A 22087-nucleotide genomic window follows, 5' to 3' on the forward strand; every position below is an offset into this window, starting at 1 on the left:
TTACTGTTAACAAACTGCACATACCCAGATCTGCCAGTGCTTTATGCAATGGCAGATCTGGGTCTGTGCAGTTTGCAGCTTGACTTGTCTTATAAATGAGTATATATACAGTATTTATTATCTGATACATAAGCATTTGGTTCTGCTCATGTGTGGATTGATAGAGGAAGGAATAGATTCAGCTATTTCGAAGCACGATGTAATAGTACTTTATATATTCAACAGGTACATCGAGTGAGTGTACGATGTGTCAGTTCAAAGGGCACATCAGATGAACGCAGCTGTACTTTAAAAGTGGGAAAAGGTGAGTGATGCTATTTTTCTTCTTTCCTGAGTGATTGATCTAAAGGTGTCTCAAGACAGCATTCACAGTTGCTACAAGATCTGCATCCCAAAACAGGTCTAAGGAGGTCTTACTAACAATAGATTACATATTATTTCTAATTCCCATTTTTGATTTAAAGGATTCAAGAAATTAATTTCCGATATTTGTTTGGTAAATATGCCAGTTTTATGCATTCGGGAATTGTACTTGCCAAGTCACAGCATATCGCACACAAAAGTGGATTTTAAACTGCCGAACAAGATCACATGATCATGATTTCCTAAAAATGAATTCCTAAACATGCATTTACGTCATATTCAGATGTTGTTGATTCTGTATGCTTGTTTTGCACAAGGGACAGCTCCTTTGGTCATGCCACATGCTTGATACCTACTCTGTTGTGATCACCCTCTGATAAGATTACACAAACTGTACAATCAGAGTATGATTTATGGAAACCGAAGTTTGCTTCCACAAAAATATGGTCCGTGTTTTGGAATTTACAGCCTGTTTATTACATGGTCAAGTATTTATGGTACTTTCATAAAATTGATAACTTTGTAAACTTGAACAAATTTAGTTATTGGTAAATAGAAACCTGATGCTTACCAGTAGGGTGAATTCTTGGGATTTGATTGTTTTGTTTTGTTGGTTGGCTTAATGGCATTTTTAACACATTATTGGCTGTGTCATGCTGAGGAAGGGGGAGATAAGTGCCTTTACCAAGGACACATTGAGTCTTCTGACCTTGGCAGGTATTAGACCCACAACCCTTGAATTATGACTCAAATGCTGTGGCTCCTTCATGGGCTTTGAACAGTGACATTTATAGGATACTTGGAATAAAAAAAGAGTGGATAATACTTTGATTTTGTTTTTACATGGTAATGAAATTTGAATGTTATGTGGTGTATACTTTCTTATCACTAGTTGTATTGTAGAGGCTGATGGGAGATGAGATTTGAGTGTTATCTGGTGTATACTTTTTTATCACTAATTGTATTGTAGAGGCTGATGGGAGATGAGATTTGAGTGTTATGTGGTGTATACTTTTTTTATCACTAATTGTATTGTAGAGGCTGATGGGAGATGAGTAACATGGCAGTTATACTGTTAAGCATAAAATGTCAAGACTGTATTACAGGCATTGTTGTGTTTTCTGGTGGATGGATATATATGTTAAAATTGACAACCAAGCATATAACGTCTTTTTTGACATTCATAACCCAAAATGTAAATATAGAAATTATTACTTTAATTGCTATGTGGGTAGTGCATGATCATTGGTGCTAATTTCATTGCTGAGGCAATTACTATTTTTCTTCCTTGTTTGTTTTTGGACACCAAATGATAAAATTTAGTTTGTTTTCAACAGCAGCAAAAGTTTTTTGAAACCATCTGAAGTCATACAGAAAATACTTTTCCATTGATAGTCATTGTTTGTTTGCTATCACACCGTTTATCATTCTGTAACGGTGAGAACAGTTTAGTTTCAGTGTATCAATCAATTATTGTCACTCTGCACAACATTGAAGAGAATAAAATATATCAGTTTTGAAATATTTAACATTTTTCTCAATTATTTTGCAAAAAATTATGAATAAATAATATGTGATAAAATTTGTTGGATCAAATGACTTGACTCCTCACTTTGTTATTATGGTGTGCTAAATATGTTTCTTCTTCTTCTTTTGTAATTGTTTTTGATAAATAACATATGGAGAAAGTTTAATTTCCATTTTTAAAAAATACTATTTGAAAACATCCCTGGAAGAAAAAAACGGGGGTCTATATGGACCATGAAGACGTTTCTTGAGCCAAAGAATGCATTAATTAGAAAATGTTCATGTATTACCACATGTCAATTTCCTAAATTATGCTCACTGCACAATGAGCCCCCACCATACACACATATACATACACAAACGCACAGTGTCTAAAAAGTTGGCAAGTCTGAGGAATTGAAAATGGAATTCAAATATTACACCAAGATCTTGTGTATCAGTCATTGAACTTGTCAAGTCGGGATATCCAGTTTGCATCAGCTGGTGATGACATTTCCCATAAATAAATTAAAAAAATTAATTTATTTTGCAATACAATTTTTTAAAATTATTGTCAGGCTTATTAGTGTGTAAAAATTTCAGAATTGCTGCAGTGTTTGTCATAAGTTTATCAAAATATATATAACCACTTGAGGAAACATGCTCATGAAATAAATGACAGAAAATTCTCCTTTAGATGATGATTTTCATGAAAATATTAAAATACTAAAATTATTCATTTTAAATTTATTACAAAACAATTTAAATTCCAAACTTTTTATTGACCATTGATGAAATGTATACAACTGTATAAATATCAAAGGGATTGATACAGTATAAATATCAAAGGGATTGATACAGTATAAATATCAAAGGGATTGATGAAGTATAAATATCAAAGGGATTGATACAGTATAAATATCAAAGGGTTATGATGAAGTATAAATATCAAAGGGATTGATACAGTATAAATATCAAAGGGATTGATACAGTATAAATATCAAAGGGATTGATACAGTATAAATATCAAAGGGATTGATGAAGTATAAATATAAAAGGGATTGATACAGTATAAATATCAAAGGGATTGATACAGTATAAATATCAAAGGGATTGATGAAGTATAAATATAAAAGGGATTGATGAAGTATAAATATCAAAGGGATTGATACAGTATAAATATCAAAGGGATTGATGAAGTATAAATATCAAAGGGATTGATACAGTATAAATATCAAAGGGATTGATACAGTATAAATATCAAAGGGATTGATACAGTATAAATATCAAAGGGATTGATGAAGTATAAATATAAAAGGGATTGATGAAGTATAAATATCAAAGGGATTGATACAGTATAAATATCAAAGGGATTGATGAAGTATAAATATCAAAGGGATTGATACAGTATAAATATCAAAGGGTTATGATGAAGTATAAATATCAAAGGGATTGATGAAGTATAAATATCAAAGGGATTGATGAAGTATAAATATCAAAGGGATTGATGAAGTATAAATATCAAAGGGATTGATACAGTATAAATATCAAAGGGATTGATGAAGTATAAATATCAAAGGGTTATGATGAAGTATAAATATCAAAGGAATTGATGAAGTATAAATATCAAAGGAATTGATGAAGTATAAATATCAAAGGGATTGATACAGTATAAATATCAAAGGGATTGATGAAGTATAAATATCAAAGGGATTGATACAGCATGTTCAGAAGTACATATTTTCAGATGTAAATTTCTTATTTATTAAAAATGTTTTTATATTTTAAAAGGAGCATTTGACATCACATAATGATTCATTGTGTAATATCAGAGACATAAGAATTTTGTAGCAGACAGAACAGAAAAAAACCTGCAGTCTTTTATCACTCAAACATCTTTATTTTATTAGAATTTTTCAATTCTCTTTTTCAGTTTTGTAATCACTGACCAAAGACTGTCTTGAACAATATATACAATCCTTTCTTGACTTGTTTAATATAAAACTTTGTAAATTGAGGACTTGCCCACAATGCGAGTCGAACATAGAGCAAAGTCTGTTTATTGAGTACTTTGATGAATTGAGTTGACTTTTATCATTTTCTTGGTATGATTCTTAGATTTGTACCAATGTGCCCTACAAATTCCTTGTAAATACTTTCTTAGAAGGGGGGTATAAATATGCAGTTTATTTTGTTTTGAAACTAAATGGATAATATCTTGCAAACTAAATAAGACCTCCTATACACCTGCATGAAATTGATCTGATTTTCTTCACTACCTGTAAAGGTACCTGGTGGCCCATATTATGCAATGAACTTTTTTGGACATTGATCACAAAGAACAATCATTAAATGTGTAAGAGTCCTTGATAATTGTGTCATTTTAGCCACTTTGCAAGACATGGTTATTTGTCCAATTTTGTTTTACTTAATGCTTATCTGCCCACAGCTGACTTGCTTGTCTGCATTAAAACTGAATCATGAGGAAGAGTTTTCATTGGTTAATGAAGGCGCGTACTGAAAAAGTCCATTTTTGGTCATATCAATTGAGGTCGAATTTAGAGGTTGACATACACTGATATCTAAATAAATTTGGAATCTTGTAAACAAAGCCAGTATAGTTAGAATGACAACCAAATAATGCAAAGTTTAAATCAAATATTTTTGCGTCAAGTAAATATATAGGTTGTACATAAACATGTAGTACAGCAAAATAACATGATAATAATCATATCATGACCTGTGTATCATGATAATATTCATATCATGACCTGTGTTTCATGATAATCATATATCATGACCTTTGTATTATGATACATATCATATCATGACCTGTGTATCGTGATAATATTCATATCATGACCTGTGTATCATGATAATATTCATATCATGACCTGTGTATCGTGATAATATTCATATCATGACCTGTGTATTATCATACATATCATATCATGACCTGTGTATCATGATACATATCATATCATGACCTGTGTATTATGGTATATATTGCATGACATGTATTATGATCAATATAACATCATGACCTGTATATCATTATACTTTTGTCATGACATGTATATCATGATACATATCGCATGACATATGTATCATGATAAATAGATAGTGTCATCATGATTTATTAGACATTTTGATGCATAATTTGAGTATTGTACACTTTGATGCATAATTTGAGTATTGTACACTTTGATGCATAATTTGAATATTGTACACTTTGATGCATAATTTGAGGTGATGTACACTTAGATGCATAATTTGAGTATTGCACACTTTGATGCATAATTTGAGTATTGTACATTTTGATGCATAATTTGAGTATTGTACACTTTGATGCATAATTTGAGTATTGCACACTGGTGCATAATTTGAGTATTGTACACTTTCATGCATAATTTGAGTATTGCACACTGGTGCATAATTTGAGTATTGTACACTTTCATGCATAATTTGAGTATTGTACACTTTGATGCATAATTTAAGTATTGCAATTTTTGATGCATAATTTGAGCATTGTACACTTTGATGCATAATTTGAGTATTGCACACTCTGATGCATAATTTGAGTATTGTACACTTTGATGCATACTTTGAGTATTTACACTGATGCATAATTTGTGTATTGCACACTGATGCATAATTTGAGTATTGTACACTTTGATGCATAATTTGAGTATTGTACACTTTGATGTATAATTTGAGTATTGTACACCATTTGATTACAGTCACTGCATTCTGTGCCACAATATTCTGTACCTGCTAATACATTTCTTTGCATAAAACCCTCATGTCAGAGTAAATTCTATTCTTAGTTTAATAAACTTGGACCCATTGCTATTTGTACTGCTATCTACATTTGATTAACATTTAGTCATAATATGGTTAAAATTGGCATGAAAGTTATTCCACTTATTCCAATTTTATTTTTTTAATCAAACCTTCATCATCTCACTGCTAACACTAGCATTATCCATTTTCATTCAAAGTGAATTGCATGGCCGATGTTATTCCATCTCCATGACTTAAAAACCTTTTGCTAATCTTGATAGCTTCATCCAGATGCATGCTGGGATACAGGATTATTCATTATGAGACGGGTGAATAACATAAGAACAACCCATTTTTCATTTTTGTAAAGCCAATAATTAAGAAAGTGTACAATAATAAGAACAGTATGAAACAGTTCTACACTCCTGCACAAGCTGATTCATTTACTAAGAATGAAATCAACAAACATCTATGTGACCTGGACTAAGATGTCATGGGAGTTACATTTGTCAAGCCATGTACTTGGAGTAGAAATTGATACAGAACTGTTTGCATGGAGTCACATGATCAACATTAGTCACTGATGAAGGCAGAGTGATATCACTGAAAATGTCAAACTCTTACAATATTTATGCTTTCAGTATGGGAAATTACTAATGATCATGAATTATCCAGTATGGGACATTACTAATGATCATGAAGTATCCAATATGGGAAATTAATAATGATCATGAAGTATCCAGTATGGGACATTACTAATGATCATGAAGTATCCAATATGGGACATTACTAATGATCATGAAGTATCCCATGTGGGACATTACTAATGATCATGAAGTATCCCATGTGGGACATTACTAATAATCATGAAGTATCCCATGTGGGACATTGCTAATGATCATGAAGTATCCCATGTGGGACATTACTAATGATCATGAAGTATCCCATGTGGGACATTGCTAATGATCATGAAGTATCCAATATGGGACATTACTAATGATCATGAAGTATCTAGAGCAAGGAAGCAACTTTTTCAGTTGTTTGCAGAAGGTTGGTTTAAAAACTCTAAATAGTTTACAGAAATGGTTCATTTTCATGTGGTTGTAAAAAAAGGAAGCAATATTGTATATTTATTTAGTCATATATAAATAGTGGTACAGGCCATGTAGGGTCCCAGAGAAAACTTTATCATGTTCCTGTCCTCAAATGTGTAGGTTCTGCTATACAAAATTTTAAAATGTTTTATGAAAACCGTAACAGAACAGTTTTTTTCATGGCACTGTAAAAAACTATTTTGCTGATTTTTTTTGTTATTTCAAAATAAAGAAGATTTTGTAATTGTATGTCAAAAAGACATTGCTATATGATCTCAGAATTCTATTCACAGAATTAATTGTGGAGGTAAACATGTTATAATTAGTTTTTACCTGTCTTAGATTTTGTAATCATAAACCTCCCTCAGCAATATGCTTGTCCAGATAACATGCAAATGTACTTCAGATGGGGGGGGGTTGGGGGCTGTGAAGCATGGATCCCATTATTTTAATTCTAGACAGTTCCAAAAGAACTGGCCCCATTTCATTCAACATGGATAAAATTGTGATCAAAACTAGTTAATGAACTGTTGTTACTATGTCCATAAATGTTTTTGAGAACCTAATTAAATGTTTACTGTGTTTTGATGTCCAGTTTGTGGAAATGTTTGTTGTATTGTTACAGTCTATCAAAAGTAGACCTGCTATGTATTATTAATAAATTATTTTGTTTCAAAACAAATAAAGGAGGTGGATTGATCACAATAAAAATTGGAGGGCAAGCAAATCCTATCCATCAAATTGTATGCGTTGAAAGAAAACAACATGAATCAAAGTTTCGTAACTTTATTTTCTTTCTAAAATATAATATCATAAAGTGGAAAAATATTTAATTTTTTAAACTAAGACAAGCTTAAACTGTTTCTATATATTTGACTGGAGTTTTGTTTACTTGTCACCTTTCCCTACCACAACCACCCACACTTCCTCTGACACTTTTTTTGTTTAACATTCTTGTTATAGTGTTGTTTTGTATACAGAGTGGTCAGCAGTTCTGGACCCCATCTACTCCATTATAATGCAGATGAGATGTATTATGTTTATTAAGTGAATTATAGTGAGCTTTTCTTTTTAAGCTTACTACCAGTAATGCTTTCCGCCTACACCAGCTTTCCGTCTTTTGCCTAAATTTTCAGATGCTGTTAATATTTCTTCCAAACAATTTTGACATGTAAACTTATTTATTAAAAGAATCACGATCAGTCATTTTATTTTATAACCAAAATTTTGGACACAGAATAAGTTCAGTGACAGTTTTTGTCACGAAGAGAAAGGCGATTTAATTTAATACAGTACTTGCTTTTCGATAAATGAAACTGTCAGCACACCTCAAAAGTGGACCATAGTAGGGCTAACAGTTCAGTTTATATGAAACTGTCAGCACACCTCAAAAGTGGACCATGGTAGGGCTGACAGTTCAGTTTATATGAAAGTGTCAGCACACCTCAAAAGTGGACCAGGGTAGGGCTAACAGTTCAGTCTATTTGAAAGTGTCAGCACACCTCAAAAGTGGACCATGGTAGGGCTAACAGTTCAGTCTATTTGAAACTGTCAGCACACCTCAAAAGTGGACCATGGTAGGACTAACAGTTCAGTCTATATGAAACTGTCGGCACACCTCAAAAGTGGACCATGGTAGGGCTAACAGTTCAGTCTATATGCAACTGTCAGCACATCTCAAAAGTGGACCATGGTAGGACTAACAGTTCAGTCTATATGAAACTGTTGACACACCTCAAAGTGGACCATGGTAGGGCTAACAGTTCAGTCTATATGCAACTGTCAGCACACCTCTAAAGTGGACCATGGTAGTGCTAACAGTTCAGTCTATATGCAACTGTCGGCACACCTCAAAAGTGGACCACAGTAGGGACTACGACTAAGGAAATTCAATGGACACAATTATTTTTTTTCATTTGGCATGAATGCTTCATTATTCATGGACATTATCTGTTCAGTCTTACCAAAAAATTAGTATAATCATAGATGATTATATGTGGCAGTTATGATGGCATGATCCTGAATGCTGTTTTGATTTAGGTACATTCTACTTTGGAAACAACATCATTGGATACGTTGACTCCAGAGTTCTGGAATTCGTTGTATTTGCATTGCAAGACCACTGTTAATTGACTCCAGGAATTAAAATGATGGTAAATCGTGTCCATCCCCCCCACCCTAATCCTAAGTTTTTGGACAGTTTCTTTTCCCAAAGTTTTGGGATATAAAAAAATGAATTCATTCTTTTTTATCAGCCAAAAATATAGGGTAAAGATGGTAAGCTGGATATTTCATCGCAATGCAGGCAAGTCACAAACTAACCCTACTTTCCTTTCCTCCTGCAACAGATGCCGTCTATGCACCTTGTGACCTCAGTGTCAGTGACATCACTGCTAACTCGGCCGTGATTTCTTGGTGGCCTGGCAACAGTAACTATCATCACATGGTTGTGGTAAATGGTCGGGAAGTGCGTGTTGTCAGACCAGGTTGCTTTCTGTACAAGCTTACAGGTATATGTTCTGCATTTACAGTGCTTATCAACACTAACTGCCATCGCAACTGTTGCTGTTTTTCACATATTAAAGACCCTTCCATATTCATGTTATTTGGGGTCAGTTCCATAAAGTATTTAGTGAAAACACATCGTGAGTCAATGAAGAATATTTGTGTCCATGACATGGGTATTGGCATTTTCCAGTAAGTAAACGATGAATCCACCTGCAGTTATATTTCAAATCTGTTGTCATTTGTGGAGTTCGTGTTTGTTGTTTTGCGGGTTTAACACCATTTTTAAGCACAAGATAGGCTATACATGGCAGCCAGTAAAATTGGTTAGGGAAGTACCCAGAAAAGCCCCATGAATAACCACCATCCCATTGGAACCTATTGACAAGCTTTCTCAAATACCCACATTGACCATTAAAGGCTAGTTCTTTAGACCTGCCATCCACCTGGGGTCCCAAAAAAAAAGGAATTTATTTGGGGTCATGCTATGGCCTGCAGTGCTTTTCTTCGCGTAGAATACTTAATGCCATACCATTTGTAAACTTCCCCAAACATTACACAACGTAATCTGATGTTATTTGATAACATTCAAACTTTAATAGGATATGATTGAGGACACCATCAGATAACATTACACCATTTAATATGGTGTGATACAATATATAATATGATAACATTACACCATATTAAAATGGTGTGATACAGGATATAATTTGATAACATTACACCATTTAATATGGTGTGATACAGGATATAATTTGATAACATTACACCATTTAATATGGTGTGATACAGGATATAATTTGATAACATTACACAGCTTAATGTAGTGTGATAAAGGACATAATTTTGATGTTACACCCTTAATATGGTGTGATAAAGGACATAACTGGATGTTACACCCCTTAATATGGTGTGATAAAGGACATAACTGGATGTTACACACCTTAATATGGTGTGATAAAGGACATAATTGGATGTTACACCCCTTAATATGGTGTGATAAAGGACATAATTTCATAACATTCTTCACCCTTTAATATGGTGTGATAAAGGACATAACTGGATGTTACACCCCTTAATATAGTGTGATAAAGGACATAATTGGATGTTACACCCCTTAATATGGTGTGATAAAGGACATAATTTTGATGTTACACCCTTAATATGGTGCGATAAAGGACATAATTTTGATGTTACACCCCTTAATATGGTGTGATAAAGGACATAACTGGATGTTACACCCCTTAATATGGTGTGATAAAGGACATAATTGGATGTTACACCCCTTAATATGGTGTGATAAAGGACACAATTTTGATGTTACACCCTTAATATGGTGTGATAAAGGACATAATTTCATAACATTCTTCACCTTTAATATGGTGTGATAAAGGACATAACTGGATGTTACACCCCTTAATATGGTGTGATAAAGGACATAATTGGATGTTACACCCCTTAATATGGTGTGATAAAGGACATAATTTTGATGTTACACCCTTAATATGGTGTGATAAAGGACATAATTTGATGTTACACCCCTTAATATGGTGTGATAAAGGACATAATTTTGATGTTACACCCTTAATATGGTGCGATAAAGGACATAATTTTGATGTTACACCCCTTAATATGGTGTGATAAAGGACATAACTGGATGTTACACCCCTTAATATGGTGTGATAAAGGACATAATTGGATGTTACACCCCTTAATATGGTGTGATAAAGGACACAATTTTGATGTTACACCCTTAATATGGTGTGATAAAGGACATAATTTCATAACATTCTTCACCTTTAATATGGTGTGATAAAGGACATAACTGGATGTTACACCCCTTAATATGGTGTGATAAAGGACATAATTGGATGTTACACCCCTTAATATGGTGTGATAAAGGACATAATTTAAGGACATAATTTGATGTTACACCCCTTAATATGGTGTGATAATGGACATAATTTTGATGTTACACCCTTAATCTGGTGTGATAGAGGACATAATTTTGATGTTACACCCTTAATATGGTGTGATAAAGGACATAATTTTGATGTTACACCCTTAATATGGTGTGATAAAGGACATAATTTGATGTTACACCCTTAATATGGTGTGATAAAGGACATAATTTGACGTTACACCCCTTAATATGGTGTGATAAAGGACATAATTTGATGTTACACCCCTTAATATGGTGTGATAATGGACATAATTTTGATGTTACACCCTTAATCTGGTGTGATAGAGGACATAATTTTGATGTTATACCCTTAATATGGTGTGATAAAGGACATAATTTGATGTTACACCCTTAATCTGGTGTGATAGAGGACATAATTTTGATGTTACACCCTTAATATGGTGTGATAAAGGACATAATTTGATGTTACACCCCTTAATTTGATGTGATAGAGGACACATTGATAACATTTGTTGTAATACTGTCATAAGTGGTACACAAGAAATTAAATTGTCTTTACTCCACCAGTTATACTATCTGCCATGTATGACCAGTTGTGTGCTGAAAAATGGCATTAAACCTGAAACAACCAGAAATGAAAACCAGAAATGGACAAGACTAGTTTTTCATCAAACTCTTTTTTATCATGTCATTCATTATGTATTTTACTGATCACGATTATGTAAATATGCATTCTGGACAAATGCTGAAATTATCTTCATTGCTTATCAAGTTCTCTTTAACGACTGTGTATAGTGTTGATCATTACATGACTTGTATAGAAATTGTATTGGTAAGCGCTGTAGGTTAAAATTAGTAGGGCAGTAGTAAGGGCTAATTATAGATGAGCTTGTAGATCTAAAAGAAATATTCAATATCTATTCGTAATTTTGTGATTTTCAGTCATTTGTCATCAGTATTTGCCAGATATTTTTTTAATTCCCAGTGATATCTGACCCAAGGTTTAAAAGTGCAGCTTGTATAAATGTATTTGGAAAGTGCATCGAGGTGTCAATTAATGCCCTGTTTTCACAGATCAGAATTTGAATGTATTTGACATGCTAAACGGGAAATAATTACAATGATTTTTTTCATGCAAATATTTATTTTAAAAATCAATATTAAATGAAGCATTTTAGCAAAATCAATCATATCTTTATATTAGCAACATCAATCATGTCTTTATATTAGCAAGGAAAATCATGTCTTTACATTAGCAAGGTCAGTCATATCTTTACATTAGCAAGGTCAGTCATGTCTTTACATTAGCAAGGTCAGTCATATCTTTACATTAGCAAGGTCAGTCATGTCTTTACATTAGCAAGGTCAGTCATGTCTTTACATTAGCAAGGTCAATGATGTCTTACATTAGCAGAGTCGATCATGTCTTTACATTAGCAAGGTCAATGATGTCTTTACATTAGCAAGGTCAATTATGTCTTTACATTAGCAAGGTCAATCATGTCTTACATTAGCATGGTCAATCATGTCTTTTTATTTGCAAAGTCAATCATGTCCTTAGAGCAGCAAGGTCAATCATGTCTTCACATTCATATTTTAAAGATACAGAATTGATTAAAGATACTGTTTAAGTAACAAGTGTTCTTTATGTCTTGCTGTCAAAAGCATAACCTGGGTCAGCCATACTCAGTCTATGCAATAGCATTGGTTGCACTCAGTTTTTACGATATCATTGATTGCACTATAAAACATCAATTATTTGTACACCATTTTTCCCACTCATCCAAACTCACTGAATGTCCATTGGACCTTTGATTTTTTTATGCCCAGTGTAGGGCAGGTCATATTACATTATGATGTTGTTTTTCTGCCCATCTGTTACTAATATTATTTTACACAAGAACTTGAGTGTTCCAATATCTACAGCTACAAGGCTTTGTAAATGGCTTGCACTTAGGGTAAAGAAGAAGCTTGTCGATTTGCTGGTCAAAGGTCAAGGTCATTGTAAACAAAAAATGGTTTCAGTGCAATATCATTAGTTCTATATCACATACTTGTACCAAACTTGGATCAAGGAAGAAGCCGCTTGATTTGAGGTTAAAGGTCAAGGTCACATTGACTGAGAAAAGAAGAATGGTTTCTGCATTGATATTTCATTTCTCATCCATGCGACTTCACCGTAGTTATGGATGATGTACAACTTGGGGAAGGAAAAAGCCTATTGATTTTGGGGTCAAAATGACCAAAAGTTAAAGTTACTATGACTTAATGAAAACAACTAGATTTTGCATTATAACTTTCCTTCCAGATCACATAACTTAACCAAAGTTTGTGGAGGGCTTGCACCTGTGGTACAGAGTCCTGATGATTTTGGTATCAAAATTTAGGGTCAGGGTCATTGTGACTCAGAGGCAAATGGTATTGCAGAACATTAAAATGGAAATTGGAGTAAAGTTCCTTGCCCAAAGATGTGCCACACATATTTGTTCTTGAGCAAGTTCCTTGATCAATCTTTGTAGATGGCTTGTACTCAGGGTAATAAAGAAACCTATTGATTCTGGGAGCTAAAGGTCAGCGGTCACTGTCATGGTAAGTTAATTAAGAAAAGAATGGTCTATGAAGAGCAAGTTCAGTTCAAGACCACATACCAATCATTGAGACCCAATGATCTCCTGAGTCAACCATGCACAACAACTGGTTCCTACATAGATAGAGTTCACAGCACTCTTGTTATATTATCATTTTATCCAGGATGTAATTTGAAATGTCTCCAAATAAGTCTTTATTAATGCTGTTTGACTATCAACAAAGTGACTTTAACTTCTAGCTATCATAGTCAGGACAGAAATTGGTTTTCAGTCACAAAAGGTTTATTCAAAGTATTCAACCACATTACAGTTACTTTGGTTTGCCATTAGTCTTTTTGCTGTTGATTATTCTCCCTTTCTTACTATAATAATAACAAATTGCACATTGCCTGTTTCTGTGCACTTTAACTACCTCATTATACTGCCACTCACCAAATGCCCTTAGCCAGCTTTAATTTGGAGACAACATCCACCTTTCAGCAGTAATTATTCAATTTGTACAGCCAACTTTTCCGACTTGAACCTAAGATAGTTAAAGCAGAGAATTATAAGGGTGGTTTGGAATAGGGTCTCGGTCTTTCATATCTTTTTCATTTTAAAAATCATTATTTGGAAATGAAATTCTTGTGGCTGAATTGCTGAAATTGCAAATTCTGCATGATTTTCAGTATTTCTCATTTGGTTTGGTGCCTATTTTTGGCACCAGAGGACCACTAAAATGAAGCATCATTGATAAAGTTACTATCATTTCAAAATTTCATTGAATCAATGAAATTTAGATTGAATACAAAAAAAATGATTTCTTCCATTTTGTCTGTTTCTAAATAATGACTACATCCATCAGACATTTGTTACATTTCACTAGAGGTGGTCATGTCACTGGGGGGAACAAATGAACAACAACAAAAGCTGTAATCTCAAAGTGCGAAAACAAAATTGGAACCTGATTCTACATAGAAACACATAGAGTGGATTTAGCAAGAAGTGACATGGCCATTCTGTTTCAGACAGAGTAACAGCATGAACTTCAGTGGCATAATTATGATGGTTTCAGATTCAGTGCAAGGCCAACGCATTATCATACACATTTTTAGTAAATCACAAGTCATCTAACCATTGTAGACATCTGCAGATGAATCTTGTTCGAGATTTTCTAACAAGTTAATAAACAGAATGGAGGAATTTTACCATTGTGGACACTTGCGTGCTCCTATGATAATAAGTATAACCTTTTGAGCCAATCATATTTCGGTGTTGACGTTAGTGCTGCCTATTTTGAAAATAGAGATGCATGTATACGATGTGTTGTGCAATGAAAAAGACAATGTATAATTCTTGCATGGAACAGGATTCCTAAAGTTAAATCAAGTCAATGGTAAGTAAAAAACTTACTTTTGCATCTACCGCTGTTCTGTAATTCAAGAAGGGATGCACCATAGAGTTGAAAACATTGTCCATATCGCTCTTGTCACCAGTTTTCAGATGAGCACAGAAGTGTCCACAATGGTAAACTTTGCGAAAATCGCACGTTTCGGAGCCCGTAACTTCAGCTTGGTACAACGCAGAAAAGTCAATGATGGCTTGATGGATAGAAAAATATCTCAGAATTAAAACAAGCCATATAGTATTGTCATGTGCCTTTAAAGACGGAAATAGCGGAAGGAAATCGAGGGTCATGGGTGGAGCGAAGTATTTGGAAGTTCCGTACCTTCTCTCTTATATATTATGATACAGAGGGTCCTATGTCAGAACGGGTCATCGGGGTAATCTAAGGTATTTTTGTCACTCTGTTTGATTTTTTTCCTTTAGATGATTGTTTTTTTTTTCTTAACATCAAGCTCGCATCGAGCACCTGTGTCAGAGATGGTTTCAACACTCGAGTTAAAAAGAAGAAATGATCTTATCTTGAATTCCTGGAAATTCTCTCAGAGAATCAGTCCCTTCAAGGGACTCTGTTAAGAAAGCATTATGGGTGAAGTATATTGTTGTCGCACATTTTCAGGCCTGTCTTCAGCCACTTCCCATACAGTGAGAGTGAAGGCGAAGAACAAAGGAGGCCTTCAGGAAGATGGTGCTCTGCAGCGTGACCTTTTGTCAAGCCCAGTAGATTTTAAGACTTCTGCAGGAGGTAGGTTTTCAGTAGGCATGAAGATGTAATTATATATTTTAATGAGAGAGTCTTCTTCGCAACAGCTCTCTAGTCTGCCATAAAGAAGCAATAAAATATTTGAACTGCATCTTATTTCACTGCTTTGTAGAAGGAATGCAGCATTAATGTAGAATTTAGGACACATTTTTATTGTTGCATGAAAAAGATGTCAGTGTAAGAGTTGAAAAATGACTAAATCTTAATAAAATAATTATCTTTTAACATGAAACTTTAATTAGAACACGTCAGATGAAGATTTACATAACATTTTTAAATAAGGTGTAACATTCATATATTATGGTATGATGTTTGACCATTACTAATGTAGATTATGCACAGTGACTCAAGTTTTCCACCATCTAAAGTTAGCAAACCATTTGGATGGCTTTCACTTCAGATAGGAAAGAACCCTACTGACTTGAGGGTCAAAAGGTCAAGGACAAAGTGCAAGAAGAAAAATGGTTTCTGCAAATAATTTGAGTTTATCCACTGGCTTCAGTTGCCAATCTTTGTGGATGGCTTGAACTTCATGATAAGAAAGAAACCTATCAATTTTTTAGTCAAAGGTCATTGTCACTGACTGAAAGAAGAAACCTGCCCACATTTTTTCATTGTTATATTTTCTCCAGAGGTTTTGGATGATATACATGTTAGGTTATATTGTACTTAAGGCATGAAAGAGGCCTATTGATGTTGGGGGCATAAGGTCAAAGGTGTTAAGGTCACTGTAGCTCAAAAAAAAATTGGGTTTAACTAAATAACCTTTTTTCTGTAATATGTGGCTGGTTTACCTTGCCATATTTACTTTCCAAAAGCAAGTAGAGCACTCCCTGACAGGGTTCTTTATTAAAGCAAGGTTCCAGTTATAAGGCATGTCTGGTCATGGATCTACTAGTGTATCATGCACTTAATTATAATGTCGTTTCACAATAAGGTGATTTACTCTATAGCTGCTATTGATATCATTATAATGAGGGAATACTGTTTTCATGTATCTCATTATACGGCAGTTTCACTACAACACATTATACTCTATAACTTCATGGACATTGTTATAACAAGTATCATACACTTCATTATTAGGTGGTTTGGCTATAAGTCGATCAACTCTTGTCCCCTTGGACAGTGTAATAATGAGGGAATACAGTATACTGTACTTTATTATAAGGTGGTCTTAGTTATGGCTGTATACTTTATGGCTCCCATGGACAGTGTTATAACAAAGGAATACTGCAATGTGCATATGTGATTCCTTTATCTTGCATTAGTTATAAAAACATTTTTTTATTGCTTGAGATCTCTCCACAGGATTGCCAGAGCCACCTCTGAATGTACAGGTGGAGCCAGGACCACAAGAAGGCAGTCTTCTCCTCACATGGCTCCCTGTTACCATAGATACATCTGGATTTTCCAATGGTGCTCTTGTTACCGGATATATTGTGTTTGCTGACGGGAGAAGAACTAAAGAAGCAAAAGGTGCCACAAGTGAGTAGGCTGCTTTTATCCCATAATCATTAATTGATTGTTTTATCCCTAAATCATTGATTGTTTTATCCCTAAATCATTAATTTATTGTTTTATCCCTAAATTGTTAATTGATTGTTTTATCCATAAATCATTAATTGATTGTTTTATCCCTAAATCATTAATTTATTGTTTTATCCCTAAATTGTTAATTGATTGTTTTATCCCTAAATCATTAATTGATTGTTTTATCCCTAAATCGTTAATTGTTTTATCCCTTAATCGTTAATTGATTGTTTTATCCCTAAATCGTTAATTGTTTTATCCCTAAATCATTAATTGATTGTTTTATCCCTAAATCGTTAATTGATTGTTATATCCCTAGATTGTTAGTTGATTGTTTTATCCATAGATTGTTAATTGTTTTATCTCTTGATTGTTAATAGATTGTTTTATCCCTTGATTGTTAATTGATTGTTTTATCCATAGATTGTTAATTGATTGTTTTATCCCTAGAATATTAATTGTTTTATCCCTAGATTGTTAATTGATTGTTTTATCCATAGATTGTTAATTGATTGTTTGATCCCTAGATTGTTAATTGATTGTTTTGTCCATAGATTATTAATTGTTTTATCCCTTGATTGTTTGATCCATAGATTGTTTTTCATTTGATGTTTGTCTTCATCACATTACCAAGATAAGTAAAGATAAATTTCATGACTTTTCTTTGTCAGAATAAATGTTGTTGATAAAAACCATGGATTCGGTTGCTGTAGTAATGTAATTATGTGAAATATAGGACCTAGATAACTAAACATTATACGAGTTACATTTCTAATCTCCAGTATCCGGTATTACCCTTTGGCTTTGACTTCTGCATCATGTTGCCAATTCCAACACAAGTAGATCAAAGGATAGTTTGAAACAAGTCTTCTTTTCTTCAAAAAGTCAAAATGTTTAGACATATGAGAGAGATTATCTTCAAACTGGATCTTTTTGATAGGTAAAGTATGTTTTTGTTGTTTAAAAATAAAATTTGTTTTTCAGATGACCATATAGTCCTCAGTGCCAATGATTTTCAGGGCTTTATTCCTAAAGTTTTGATGGTGCGAACTTTGACCTCTGATGGCAAAGAGTCTATAGATTCGGAAACTGTCAAACTGCCGCACAGTTTAATCAAAGAAATTACAGCTGGTGCTGCCAAAACACTTGCCGCTGAAGTCTCCCACAAAGTCAGAAAGGTATTACAGACTATATCCAAAATGTCAGAAAGGTATTACAGAGTATATCCAAAATGTCAGAAAGGTATTACAGAGTATATCCAAAATGTCAGAAAGGTATTACAGAGTATATCCAAAATGTCAGAAAGGTATTACAGAGTATATCCAAAATGTTTGTATAAAATAAGGAATGTCATGGTCATCAAAAATAATTCCAGGAATACCTTAATTTTCTATCGCATTTGTGCCATTTATTAATCAGTTTGGTCTGGAAAAGAATTCTCTTAATTTTCTATCGCATTTGTGCCATTTATTAATCAGTTTGGTCTGGAAAAGAATTCTCTTAATTTTCTATCGCATTTGTGCCATTTGTTAATCAGTTTGGTCTGGAAAAGAATTCTCTTATACAAGGAGATTGTGTTGGGTTTCAGAAAATTTTGCAGATCAAATATATTGCCGAGATTTTTCTATGAGGGAAATTCTTTTTTACTTTTGCACATTTCCTTCACTCGTTTTGCTGCTTTGTAATGTTATGACATTTACAGACTTTGTTTTGCTCTGTAAGATGTAGCCAGGTTTGTCAGCTATAGTGATGTAATACTGTAAATTGTTGAAATTGTACATTCAATAATAGGACTTTGTTTTGCTCTGTAAGATGTAACCAGGTTTGTAGGCTCACACATTATAGTGATGTAATACTGTAAATTGGTGAAATTGTACAATGAATCGGAACTGATCAAGCATTGATTTTAATTACTTGGAGATATTTTCTGTATTTTTCATGGAAAATGTAATTTTCACACATTGATTTATGTCCTTGCATTCACAGAACTATCACTGTTGCCATGTTTTTTTTTTGCAAAAACTCAAGTTGGCATTCATTGGTGATAACTGATCAGTAAGTGTATCTGTTTGATATTCATCTAAAAAACAAGTTTCATAATGGTACATTGAAAACTTTGAAATTAAAGGTGTAAAAACACAATTTTATTAAGACTGCTCTGGAGGTGTAGTGGTTATAGTGTCTGCCTTGAATGCAGGTTCAAAACCCTGGCAGAGTCAAACCAAAGTCTTTTAAAAATGGTACTAACAGCTGCCTCGCTAGGTGTTCAGCATTAAGAGGTTAGTGTTAGGATTGGTTGGCCTGGTGTCAGGATAATGTGGCCGGGTGGAACATGATGCAGCATGTTTGCAGCGTGATGCCTCAGTGCTAGACATCATAAGAAACTGCCACATTGCAGACATCTTTGGGATATGACTGAAGAATTTTTAAAGTTGCGTTAAATATCCAAATCACACACACATATTAAAAGAAAACATTCCTTGTTATTAATCACTTGTTAAAAATCTATTTATTGCTGTGTCTTTTGGCTTTTCCCGCCAATCTTTGATTATATTTATTAACAGTTATTTCCTTTACATAAGTGGGGGTTTGTGTGCCCATGTTTTATTAGAACATTACTTGAGCAGATGGGTTCATTCATAATTAGGAAATCAACCCTGGCCTTCGGCTAAAACCGTCAAACGTTGCATAATGATTGCCAGATAGAATGAATTGTGACACAGTTGTGTGGCTGAAGAAGAAGTTTACCAAATGGTGTAAAAAAATCTACTAAAAAACTTATTTTTTTTATTCAGTTCTTATAAAATATTCACACTATCCATTTTGAATATTGGTTTTGTTTTAATCACTGGGAGATTTTTCAAAGTAAAAAATACAGACTTTAAAGAAATAATAATGCCACAGAGCAGGCAGAGGGGCCAGTTACACGACTCTAAACAGAATGTCAAGATTTTAACAGGACAAAGGTTGACTAGTTTATACTTTATTGTACTTAGATTGTACTGTACAGCTTTAAACAAACACTTTTTATGACTTAGATGCTTATCTGTGACTGCTGATGTTAAATAAGCATTCTGTTTGTCTCTCCATGAATATTTTAATTTGCAAAGGTTAACTCTCAAAAGAATCAGTGTCGTAGTACATTTGTTCATTAAAGTTACATAGAGGTGTCTTTTGATTCTTAATTTTTCCTGCGTTCATTTTTAATTTACCAATATAGCATAGGCAGTATGTAAATTATGAATACTGTACCACAGGGTCTAACATAATTTTCTCTAAACAGAGAGTACTGGACAATAGAGTCTAGCATGAGTAGTGTATAAGCAGTTCTTGAGCATAGGGTTTTGCATAAATAATATATAAAGAGTACTCAACCAGAGTACTGGGTCATAAGTTCTAGTATAATTTGTATATAAACAGATTACTGGACCATAGGGCCTAGCATAAGTTCAATATTAACAGATGACTGGACCATAGGGTCTGGCACAAGTAGTATATAAACAGAGTACAGGGCCATAGGGTCTAACATACCGCATTTACTGTAAATGTTGGGACACTATAGTTTTGTTGGGACACCATAAATTAGTTTTTAAGGTAAATCTTTTTGTGCACTGTATGATTTTATTTTCTCCTATTCTTCTGGGCGACACTGGGCCATCTATGTCCATGCACTAAGCACTATATTGTGTGTTTTAAAGATACTTCCATTGTTTCATTTTATTTTCAAAATTTCCATGAAAATACCAGTAAAAAGGAATCAAAGATGTCTGCCGACTTTGTGTAAAAAGTATATAAAAATTGGCACACTAAAAAGAATCCAACATTGGCTTGTTTTGTAATAAAATAACCTTTGTATTTGATATCCTGTTAGTAAGTTCAACCAATGATTTTATTGCATGCTGACAATTTTGTTTATTCACCACCTGGGGTTCTGTTTGCTTGGTATTGGTAGTCATAATTAATACAATCGGCCATTGATATTTGCAGGCAATTTGAATATACAGCAATAACTTGCTCTAATAATACATTTTGTAACCTGTGTAATGAAAAGATTGTCATTCACAGTGAATGTATTTTCAAATAACGGCTTTTGTTTGTCAGATACAGTCATATAGTTAACCTGGATATAGTACAGTCTTGCTTATTTTGTACCTTACACCATGTCATGCATGAATGGCAGATTCCTTCAAACAAGTGGTTGATATTTCCCTCTAGTGTCTGCAGTTTTGTTGGATCCAGTTTTCAGTCAGATAACATATTCAAACCTTTGAGTACAACCAAACAAGATTTGCTTCACAATGAACAATGTGTTGTGTGTTATCTGAGATATGCAATACAAACTACAGTATGTATGCCTATGCTATGTGTATGGAGTGTGTGGATATATTATTTTCTTTCATGCTCATGGTGAAAAAAGAGGAATAAATGATAATAATACAATGTTATTTTCTTTCATTTTATTATCAAATAAGCACTTTTTGTTTATCTATTTTATTGCAACATGTAATGGGGGGGGGGGGTTGCACAAATTTAGCACATATTTATTTTGTTTCTTAAGTCTTGGGACATGTGACTTATGTGAAAAAAAGTTTCACCATAAGTTCTAGGAAAGGAAAAAAGTTAATTATTTTATTATGTCCCA

At 33.5% G+C, this 22087-nt stretch overlaps 1 protein-coding gene across 11 annotated transcripts in view; it reads left to right on the forward strand.

Annotated features, from left to right (window-relative positions):
- LOC149775107 (RIMS-binding protein 2-like) overlaps window positions 1-22087 on the forward strand; it is a 381635-nt gene that overhangs the window by 323337 nt on the left and 36211 nt on the right. For 10 of the 11 annotated variants that reach the window (XM_089943974.1, XM_089943975.1, XM_089943981.1 and 7 more), the window contains 5 exons: window positions 226-304; window positions 9095-9256; window positions 15769-15894; window positions 17224-17400; window positions 18430-18623. In XM_089943974.1, coding sequence (XP_089800100.1) covers window positions 226-304; window positions 9095-9256; window positions 15769-15894; window positions 17224-17400; window positions 18430-18623 — 738 coding nt within the window. The remainder of the gene's footprint in view (window positions 1-225; window positions 305-9094; window positions 9257-15768; window positions 15895-17223; window positions 17401-18429; window positions 18624-22087) is intronic. The other variant, XM_089943978.1, reaches the window with a different exon arrangement.

The sequence above is a fragment of the Sinohyriopsis cumingii genome, chromosome 19 (assembly GCF_028554795.1).
Source record: "Sinohyriopsis cumingii isolate HCF-2022 chromosome 19, ASM2855479v2, whole genome shotgun sequence".
NCBI lineage: Eukaryota > Metazoa > Mollusca > Bivalvia > Unionida > Unionidae > Sinohyriopsis > Sinohyriopsis cumingii.